Here is an 11693-nt window from a genome sequence, read left to right on the forward strand (position 1 = left end):
CTGCACCGATTGGTCCAATGCAAATTTGTATTTCCATTTTTATATATATTTTCCCCCTAGTTATTAGTAATTTAAAAGACTTAATTCAAACGAAAGTAGATAATGATTTATATTTCCATTTGTGCATAATAGTTACTACTGTTGGACAAATGTGAATCCATGAACTGATGCGGAAGAAAAGACCGTCATGCACCGGGTTTGTAGTTCAACTGAAGCTCAAGACTAGTCGTCCGACAACGGCTACAGCTAACCAAAAAAACTACAACCAGCCTCACGCGACACCAGCTGAGTGGATAAACCTCGCCCACTGTGCCGTGTTTTGCTCTGGGCTACAGTTTTGTCATGCATAAAACTTCCGTGAATGAGATACAACAACAGAGAAGCGTTACATCGACTAACTAAACTAATAATCTGATAAATCCGTTTCCAACGGTTGGCTATTTGGCCTCGACCACCCTATGCGTCCCCAGCAGAGCTAATCTGTGACCTACCTTGTACTTTGGCTACGGAATGAGAGGATCACCTGCCGAACCTGCTAACCGGCTAAGCTAGCTCCTACTAGTGGTATTTGTGCTTGTTTTGTGACATTATTTCATACTGTTCCTATCACGTCGTCCTGGTTCGAGGTGTTCTGCCTCCGGCAGGGTCTGAGGGGCCGCTTGTAGGTAAGTGGTTTGATGCTGGTTGTCCAACATCACATAATAGTCGACTTGTGTGGTGGACATGGTGTCAGACCTCAGGGTTATGTTCTAACGACACGGCTTCCAGTGGTCGCGTTTTAAACTAGTTTGTATTTCACTGTTTTATTCTGCCGGCTAACATTAACACTGTTCCTCAATACCGTTGGAGGTACACTGAGTGATCTAATACCCCTGAAATTAAAAGTTAAAGAAACATGGCTCAAATGCTGGAGTGTTTATCTTGGTTGTTGGATCAATGCCACAAAGCTTTAATTGGTTTTATCGCGTTTATATCAGCGATCTCTGCGAATTACTCTAGCACTTGTTTTGCTTCTAAAGGAAACAGATGGTTGGAAAGTAGCAGTGGCTATATATTGAATATATGAGTGGTGTTGTTTTTAAGCAAGTTTGGTGAGTGCTGGCATGAGACGTATTCATGTAGTCAGGTGTTGTAAGATGAGTCACTGAACAATGACACATGTATTGCTATGCAAGTATGTGGTATGTATGTACGAGTATGGGCTTTAAAAAAAAAAAAAAAATCCAGTATTGAATGGCGTGATGTCATTTCCTGCTGCTCCCATGTTTTATCAAGATAAAAAACATCCTTAATATATCTGTACTTATTAGCTTTGTTATTACACTAAATATTCTTTATTTCTTTCAGGGCATCTCTACCAATCTGAGGGGGAATACATGTGTTAAAGACACACACACACACACACACACACACACACACACACACACACACACACACACACACACACACACACACACACACACACACACACACACACACACACACAGCCATTGATCAATCAAGGATGACCATGGAAGACATCAAGAATGAAGTGCAAACAACCTCAATGGTTCCGATGGCGCTGTACACCGTGATGTATCCTGTTTTTAACCAGGTACCAAGCATCAAACGCATGCTCATCATTCTCTTCTCTAACATACTCCAGGTTCAGCTGACTCAGAATGCTCTATTTAAGATAGGGCGATGACCTTCATTCATCCTCCATCTTTTTTTAATAGAGCAAAACCCTGAAGGAGGATGTAGTGGTGGGTAGGAGGCTGTGTTATAGTGGATGAGACGTGCACTGAGTATCCCAGTGCAGCCAGGCACACACGGCTGGTTAATTATACATCATCTGAACAGAGAGCTGGTTTAATTTTAGATGTATAATTAATCCCGCACACATGGACATAACTTCATGGTGTGGGGGATGTGAACGCGTTCATTTAAGTGACACTCAATTTGTGTAATTGGATGTGAACTTTCTGTGCGTACCATGTTATTTTTTCAAATAGTTAATGAGCACGTTATATAGACTTTGGGCTCTTTGATTTTGGTTCTGCTTATGCATGCTCTTTGATCAAGTTTGTGTTTTCTTTATTTGTGTGTTTCCTGCACTGGGACAATGCAAACTAATTACCTTCTGCGGCAGAGTTTTATAGCAAACTCAGTGCTAATTTTCATTACATCACAAAGGCCGCAACCTGATTAAAAACCCAAATCCCAACGCAATATGTACAAGAGGTAAGTGACGGGGGTAATTAATCAGATGTTGAGAAAATGTGACTTTGAGACAACGGGCCGACTAAAGCTAATCAGACTGATGGGATAAAGCATGCCAGGAAGCCTGAACAAAGCACAACACCTCGGCTGGGTTTATTCAGTACAACCTTCCCAACTGGGATGAATATTTTATCTCAGTATTTAACAGTTTCACTTTGCCTCAACACTGCACTGCACAACATTGTTTCACAACATTTGTTTTGTAATGGAGAAAACTGGTAGAATGTTGCATTACTGATGTTCAGCTGACGTGTCCCAATGTTTGGTTTCTCACAAATAATTTAAGACAAACCATCCTGAAAATGTTAATGTGGACATTGTTCTACGTTCTTATGGCACTGTTCTTGACACAAGACGGATGGGAATCCAAGAACACATCCACCCGCCCATATAACTGCAGATAAATATTGGGGATATCGGCTCTTTAAAGCAGACAGACATTCTTTGCATCTCTATTTGACATGCTTTCTATTAACCCAATAGACCACTGGAATCAGGGCGCAGATGGGACATTGAAATGCCTGAAGCACTCTGACAATGTTTTCCTTTTTTGGCTTGGTTGGTTTGTAATTTCCTTTTTGAAACGAAAACCCATTCTGTGTGTCTTCCTTTGTGCTAATTTGCAGTTGGAGAAAGTCAATTTATCGGCCGCCCAGACGTTGAGAGCAGCCTTTATCAAAGTAAGGTTTTAATGAAACGGTATGTCTCGTGGGGTCATTAGTAGTTGGTACAGATACGGGGCTGAACCTTAGTCCATCTGTTTTGGACTTTCGTGAAGCCACACGCGACGTGGAGATTACCGTAAAGTCATAAAGTGTGTGTGTGTGTGTGTGTTATTGATATCACCAGTGAGCTGATTCCTCTTTGACTGGGTGCTGAAAACAGTTTAAAACCCTAATAAAAGCCTATCTTCTATTGAAAAAGTTAATGCTTGTGATTTGTGTTCTACAAAATAAGAGATTCTAAGTTACTAAGGTCAACAACATGTATTAAAAAAAAAAAGAAAGAACTTGGCAATTGAATTTAACAACTGTTTAGTGATTTCCTGATGTCTTCATCCATCGTCTTTCTCTTTACTTTCAACTCTGTGTGTGCACATGCAGGCCGAAAAGGAGAATCCCGGACTTACCCAGGACATCGTCCTAAAGATTCTAGAGAAGAAGAACCTAGAAATCAACTACGCAGAGTCTCTCCTTCGCATGGCTACAGAAGACGTAGAAGGTACTTCAGCGATAGAAACCAAAGGAGTTCTGTTTTGTCATTTTAAATGCCAATATAATGACATGTTTAGCAGATTAAATTCTGGTAGATGGATGGCCAGGTTGTAGTTCAGTTTGAAAGGACATGAAAAATGTCATGTCCTCTTTTGTCTCGTGTACTTCCACCGTTTCATCAGTACGACTCAAGTACCGCTTCACCAAATAATAATTGTATATTATAATTCATCTAATCATTACAATATTGTTATTACTATTATGATTTAGGGTCATTGTTAATATGGTGTTGACATAGGGGTTTAAATTGAAGAAGCTAAGACGTTCTTCCATTTCTTATCTTAACTTAAGAATCTTTCAAAAAGTACAAGGGGTACTCCGTGTTTGTCTTTCTGGTAAAAGAAGAGGCAGCATTGTGCCTCCACACTGAGGCCAATTTTAGTTTACATTTATTTTTCTTATGTCACCTCTTCATGACGCACGCCCTCATTCTTATTCTCCTCTAATTTCCACTTCCACCACTGGGTGGCACCGTTCCTCCACGAATCACCTCTGTTTTCTTCTTTTCAAATGTTCTATTGGATCCTCATAATTTAATTCCCTCAACCACATTCTGTGATTGATGGTAGTAATGAATTCACACGCGCACACGCATAAACACTTTTAGGTGTGGGGAATTTTACATGTTCTTCCTTCATTGCGGCAAAAACTGCCCATGTTCCACACTATGCATTTATTTTATTGAAAAAATAATCGACCAATGGTCCGATATCCTTTGGCTTCGTGTTGGGGCATCTTGATAGGCTTCTTAAGCATGTGTATATTTGTGGTGGTGGGGAAAAAATACATCCTTTTGTGTGTGTGTGTGTGTGTGTGTGTGTGTGTGTGTGTGTGTGTGTGTGTGTGTGTGTGTGTGTGTGTGTGTGTGTGTGTGTGTGTGTGTGTGTGTGTGTGTGTGTGTGTTAAATGTTTAATGCTGTACTCGTTCAAGTTATTACTGTGGGTTCAGGAAAATGTGAATGGCTTGTTCCACACATGTTGGTTCAGCCTGGAGCCTCCTAAGGTCTGTCCTCCTGTGTGTCCCAGAGTTCCTGATTGACAGGCGGGAGCCAGAGTTCCAGGAGCTGAACGAGCGGGCCAGAGCTCTGAAGCACATCCTGAGCACCATTCCGGATGAGATCAACGACAGAGTGCGCTTCCTGCAGACCATCAAGTAGGACCCCCATGTGTTTTGTTATGACTTAAAGACGTATTGCAGAGAAAGTATACAGAGACAAGTTCAGCCAAAGGTGTTGTGCAGTTGCTTCTCTTTAAGGGTGACTAAAGGTCATTGTTAGAGCTTGTGATTCAATCCAACCTTGGGCAATCAGAATGCTGTAATGCAGTAATACTGTGTGTATGTGTGTGTGTGTGTGTGTGTTGTGTTTTTTATTTGTGTGTGGAGAAAATTATGGTAAAATCAAACCTTCAAAAGGCATTCCAATGTATCTAGTCTTAAGCTAATTAAATCTTGCTGCGCATGAAAAATACCTAGAAAACTTCAAAGAAATCCTGAGTTGTGCCCTTTCATTTGCTATCGCAATTATGTAATATTGTGTGTATTTATTGAATAGAAATAACATTCAACAGACTTTTTTATATTAGTTTCAGAACTTGCCCTCCAAGTCTTTCATAGCCGTGAACGCTGATTAGGAAAGCGAATAAACACACACATGCACACACGCACACGCACCCCCACGCACACACCAAGTACAAAGGAATCAAAATACTTTTAAATTTTCTCTAGCCCATTTTGATAGTATCGACGATAAAAAATGTAAATAGTGAAACTAATTTCTAATGGACTGGAGAGGACACTGTTGAAGTATGCTCTGGTGAGCGAGTGACATGAACAGGATTAGAGCGAAAAGAAAACGGACAAATAAAGACTACTTTGTTATCCATCCATCACAGAGACATCGCCAGTGCCATCAAGGAGTTATTAGATACAGTTAACACGGTCTTCAGGAAATACCAGTATCAAAACAGACGGGTAAGCACACACAAAAACGCAAAAACTTTCGTTCCCCATTTTTCTGTGATTCTGATGTGCGTGCTCCCAGATACATGCAACACCTGTGAAATCCGTAACACTGATTGAAGGTGTCTGTGTTTCTATTGGGCAGGCTCTGGAACAGCAAAAGAAAGAGTTTGTCAAGTACTCCAAGAGCTTTAGCGACACGCTCAAAACCTACTTCAAAGATGCAAAGTAAGAGCAAACACTTTTTTCTCCCCCCACCTTTCATTAACTTCAATTTCCCATGTCTCTATTTCAGTTTTACGCCCTATTTTGATTCCCTCCGCAAGATAAATGTTCTGACTTGCACACAACCACACACCCAGTGTCACCACACTATAAATGGCTGTTGATGATCAGAGGCCCACCAAATACATCCGTGCTGAAAAATTCCCTTGACCCATTTCCTGTGGATTCCCACTCACCCTTGTATCCTCAGAAGCCTGACATTCTCCCATTCCACTCGGATCAAAGTGCTGGGCCTGATCAATCCTAATATTGTTGCCATGACTCCTTTAGCTGAATGATTGATCTGTGCATTCCCTGCTGTCTCTTGTCACATTTGTTTCCAGGGCGATAAACGTGTTTGTCAGCGCCAACCGACTCACCCACCAAACCAACATGATACTGCAGACCTTCAAGACGGTGGTGTAGGAGCTCAAATACGCACGCACACATACACACACAGACAGACACATTGACACACACACACACACACACACACACACACACACACACACACACACACACACACACACACACACACACACACACACACACACACACACACACACACACACACACACACACACACACACACACACACACACACACACACACACACACACGTTGAGGTTTTTTTTTATGATTAGAAACTAGAAGAAGCTTTTAGAAATTGTAAGGGTATTTTATTTTATGGGGTGTATAATTTATAATTCTTTAGCTTTGAGAAATCAGGTAGTAAAGGTTCAAAGTGAGTTAGTTTGAAAATAATTGCCAGGGCATTTTAACTTTCTTTAGGCTGTCCCTTTAAAAATAAATCTATTTTCGTATGTCCATGCTGCACCTTTCCTGCACAAGCTGCTCCAGTCTGTTAGGAGTTCCTTTTTTTTGCAATCATAACCAGTTTGGGGATAAGCAGTTGATAGTTTACCTCCGGAAAGCTTAGAGAAGGAAGGGACAGATGGTCAACGGTAATGTAATAATTTAAATTTAATAATTTAACTTACTCGAAAACAGTCTTTTCTGGTCAAATTCAGATGATTATATATTTCTGGGATTGTACTTTTATTTGAAATTCTAATATATTTTCTACCAAACAGAAAAAATAAAAGTTCATAAGATTAACAATTGTGAAAAATAAGACAAAGAAATAGAGCATTTTTTAAATGAGAAGATTGTGATGAGAACTGCATTATGTCTGGCACAAGCTTGCTATTTAGTTACTACTGTCCATTTCTCACACCAGGTTAAATACATTAATATACAATTGACTGAATTAAATTAAAATGATTATGATATAATTATGATTCCCAACAATATTGCAATGGCTAATCTACTGTAATACTTTCTGTGGCCCAATATTTCTATTTTTATACAGCCAGCCATTTAAATATAAATACAGCAGGTTTGTCTTGGTGTGTAGTCATTTTATTGGGAGCTGCTTTCTTTTAGCCAGTGAGAACTTTCAAAGTTCAACAGAATTGTACTTTATAACAAAATTGAATGTACATACTTTTTCTTCATTCCTGTAACTCAAGAAACTGTTTTAATCTACTACCTATTTTAGCCCTGTAAAAATGGGCACAGGCACATTCCTTTAACCAAATGTAAATAAATCATTGGGATCTGAGCTTATTCTCCTCGTTCACTCTAGACCTTGGGCAGTCCGACACATCACTTGTGTTGAACAAATGCTTAGGAGGCTGCTCAAACCGTTCCAAATAAAACGAGTCTCAACGTTTGAGATGAGATCTTTAAAAACAAATAAAAAAAACCTGCTTCCTTTTTATTGTCTATCTTTTTTTGGTAGGGAAATTAATTAAAATCTCATGTTTTACCTTCAGATTCTTCAACTGTACATTCTTCTTCTGGGGCAGTGGTTCGTCCAACTGTATTTCATTTTTAATTTCGCTGTTCCTGAAGCATCATTCTTCTCCCTGTATAATGGTAAATTTTCCACAGTGGATTTTATACCGCGCTATTTTTGGGCTGTGTCAGCGCTCTAGGCCGTGTTGCTGTAATCCAATTGTGAAAGCGTTCACTTTTAAGCTTTATTATTGAAATTGCTGGGACCGTATTTTCTCATTCTGCCGCTGTTGATGGATATAATCAGCTAATTCAAGTCATTCTTGGCTATTAAGGCGTTTCTAGCGATCGGATCTGAGTGACTGACGGATGGTGCCAATTATTCAGATGGTGGTTCGAAGACGTATAGCAATGTGCTTTGTGTGTTTTGTGCGCACGCATGTACATTTTATTGTGCACTTCTTTGTCAAAGAAATGTAGAGGAATTTGTAAACCGTTATGAGTAGCTGCAAGGTTATGTTTGATAGTTACAATTACAATCATGTGGGTACTTATTTTTATCTCAAATTAAATTTCAAACCTCCATCAAGCAGCTATTTATCCAAGCCTTATCTATCTCTACTGAAGAAATCCTATCTTTCTTTCCATTGTTTTATTTACGGTAAGTACTCACTGGGTCGCATATGAAGAAAAAGGTCCTTTTGAAGCGACTGGTGTGCGAATAGATGCAACACGCATACTCACAAGGGAAGGGTTCATACTCTAAAGCAGACCCCTTTTTTACTACTTGGTTGCCAGGAGACCTGGCTATGGGCTTTGTGAAGGAGGGGTAATACAATTGTGTGTGTGTGCGTGTGTACGATTGCCTCTTGGCAGTTGGTCCAGTTTTTGTGGGCATTTTGCTCAACTCCCTCTGGGAATGAGTGTGTTTCGGGAGAAGAGCCATTTCCAAACACTGAGTGGACTTGGAGACACATTTGCTGAGCGTTCCCTCTTCACCTCTCTGGATAAGAACCACAGCTGAGAAAGCCATACAGTGTAAAGGGTGCTTAACCGTGAACAGTATTTGTCTTTGTTATTTTTTTTCCGATTTCAACCCACTGCTTCTGTACTTGAATTGAGATCAAGTTTAGCAATCTTTTGACACGCAGCGGCAGAGACCGTATTGTTACACAAGGAAGTCTTTGGGGAGCCAATATAATCGGTGTATATAGTACACCTTCCCATGGCCATTTCTCTTTCTCAAACCAAGGAACCGGGAATGAACTTCAGTTGGAAACAACACTCTATTCTCTATTCAAGGGTGTTTAGATGCAGTAAACAGCCAACAATGGGGCGTGGGTGTAACCTGACTGTATTTGCCATTACAACACTCTGCAAAATCACGTATGGACACACATAAGAGCCCAATTATAACAGATCAAATTGGGTTATGGCATAAAATTCTTGATGTGCAAAGAGGAAACAACACTGTTTTTAAAACTCTATGACAAACATTGTTTCAAACTTGTCTTACTTCAACCTTTATGACCTTAGGTCATTGATATCAGCCGTAACCATGGGGACAGACACAAGGGCACTCGAGCCGATTTACTGTTGAGGATTATCCCTGTTGAGATATTTTGTGCGTGTGGGTTACCGCTCAAATTAGAATACCTCTTGCGCAATACTGTACATATAACATTGTTACAAATTATTACTGACATGTTCAGTTGTTATTCTCACAAGTTCAAATCAAGGGAAACAAACCAGTATTTAGAGATGCAAGCCCATTTTCTCCGATGCCTTGTTCGTTCAGGGCCTCTCCGGCCCACCTCGCTCCCTCTAGAGCCTCTGTTTTAGGGAGGCTTCAGAGGTTGTGGTCTCCAACAGGGGAGGGCTCAAGCAGAGAAGAATATCGCCTCCATCAAAGCATTCTCATCACTCCAGAGCATCATAGTCCTCCTATTGGACGGCTGGGGATGCCGACGGGAGTGACGTTACGAGGCGCTCCTGACGGAGCACGTCCACAACGGGCTCCTCACGACGGCGCTGACTGATTCACCTCATGAGTGGGATGGCGATGCGCAGAGGTTAAGGGTTGCGGCGCCTTTCATGGAGGCACTGGAATGCTCTGCCTTGTCACGTCTGCTTGGTAGTCTGCCTGTGTGGTTATTCATTGCACGGGTGTTGGTTTTTTTCATTACCTATTTGTCGTCAATCATACTTGAGAACCACGATGGTCCCTGTAGAAAGCAATTAAGTCAATGAAATTACTTTTGCAGCCGTGCTTCCTCTTCTGGTTCCCCGGCCGGGCAAAATGTGGCATCATTTTAGCGGGAGGTTTCACCGTAGAACGATTAGAAATTTCAACAAAGTTCTCAAACATATGGGAAGAATTACCTTTCTTGAAGAAAATAATACATCTCCAGGCATGTGGCAAGCAATTATAAATTACTTCATGCACGTTGCACAATCAAATAATAATGCAAATTGAGAGGTGAATAGAATTGGAATTTCCCTGTGTTGTTCAGCATTTCCAATGGGACTGAAGTTAATTCAAGCATCAGGAGAAGTGTTTTCAACCAATCATCATTAGATGTTGAGTCAAGCACGCTATTATTGCAGGAATCCCTTTTCATAAACATGTTTATCACCTTCAGATAACTACGCAAGTGGATTAATATAGAAATAGCAGGTGCTGCTAATCTTTTCCAAATCCATTTTTTAACATATGGCATCGTGCTCTGCTATCTACCACTCTCCATACAAGTGTGAGAACAGTCCACAATTAAATAGTGGCTAAATCCGTTTCTTTTTTTCAGTTTGAAAAAAAGGAAGTAGTAGAATTGCAGTTCCTTATTGCCGGTTGAATTCTCTATGTTGAAGTGAGCAGCTCTCTGACCTGTCCGTTATCGCTCCTCAGGAGTTTGTGGCAGCTCAGGGAGGGAGACCTGAGGGTCACGGAGACATGTTGCTCCCTCACACCGTCTACGATGGGAGGTGATCAGTGGATTGATCTGAAACCACGGGGTAGAACTGGCTAACAGGCAGGTCACCGGGCTGAAAATGGCTCGCCGTCACCGCTAAAAGCTGTTCAAACAACAAGCCCATAAATAATTGATTTGCACATGGGGTTATTGGGGCAGGCTCCCCGCCGCCAAGACCCGCACGTGAGGCAAACAAACACTTCAAACCATCCCTCGATACATTATTGATCAATGGTTCCGGGTAAGGGTGTCGAAGCCACGCACGTGCGTGAGTGCATAATGTTGAGAAAATAAACACTGTTTCTTTTCATCGCCACGAGCCCATCATTTATTGATCAAAAGCTTTAATTAGCTGTGTTTGATCGTCAGTCAGCTGATTGCTGTGTGACCCTGTTTGCAAATGTACATGAGTTTTCTATTAATTATCAGTCAGGTTATTAGTGACAGGATGACTACTGGATATCTATCAGTCTTAACGGGTCTACCGTTACTATGGTTACACTGTTAGGCTAGCTGCGGTTTTCTTTCACGGTATTTAATTAGTGCATGTTGCATGAACCTTGATACTTTACCACTTGGTTAAGTATGTCTGTCCGTCAACTTATTTTTGTATTGACTTGCTTATCCCTCCTTATATTGAGTGCTTATTATCCACCCTAGCTCTTGCTCCATCTGTTTCCCTCTGTTCCTCTCGCTCCCTCTCTTTCATTTTCCCTACTCTCCAAATCACATCGTTCAGCTGGCAGAATGAGCTCCCGGTAATTCCTTCAATGTCACTTAAATGAGGCTGTCTCAGCGACAGACGCATTCTCCAGGCGTGTTTTTGTATGAAAGCAAGTGACTATCGCTGTGTGTTGCATCTGTCTTCAGGGTCTGGGGGTTGGTGGCCCCTGGTGTCTGGATGACTAGGCGGACCCGTTGATCCCTGACCTGGCTTGTATTCGCCATCGGGGACACGGGAGGTCAGGTGACACGGAGGCATTGGTGAAATTGGATGTGGACGATGGGGAACAGAGAGAAGTCAATAGCATTTAGACTTGTTATGGAGCAGCATGAAGCCTAATTTCCAAGTGAGGTGTGTGTGAGTGTATCTTCCAGGTCAGTGCTATCTGCTTCAATGTCTGTGGAAATAATCTGCTACCCCATCTTTCGATCCCATAGTAA

At 41.2% G+C, this 11693-nt stretch overlaps 1 protein-coding gene across 1 annotated transcript; it reads left to right on the forward strand.

Moving 5' to 3' along the window:
- The first annotated feature begins 300 nt into the window (after positions 1-300).
- On the forward strand, positions 301-9486 carry pdcd10a (programmed cell death 10a). Its single transcript, XM_056611576.1, has 8 exons — positions 301-665; positions 1348-1594; positions 2889-2942; positions 3366-3483; positions 4563-4689; positions 5430-5508; positions 5642-5724; positions 6105-9486. The coding sequence occupies exons 2-8, from the start codon at positions 1505-1507 to the stop codon at positions 6184-6186; spliced, it is 633 nt and encodes a 210-aa protein (XP_056467551.1). The 5' UTR covers positions 301-665; positions 1348-1504; the 3' UTR covers positions 6187-9486.
- The last annotated feature ends 2207 nt before the right edge of the window (positions 9487-11693 follow it).

This window comes from Gadus chalcogrammus, chromosome 16, assembly GCF_026213295.1.
Source record: "Gadus chalcogrammus isolate NIFS_2021 chromosome 16, NIFS_Gcha_1.0, whole genome shotgun sequence".
NCBI classification, from domain to species: Eukaryota; Metazoa; Chordata; class Actinopteri; order Gadiformes; family Gadidae; genus Gadus; species Gadus chalcogrammus.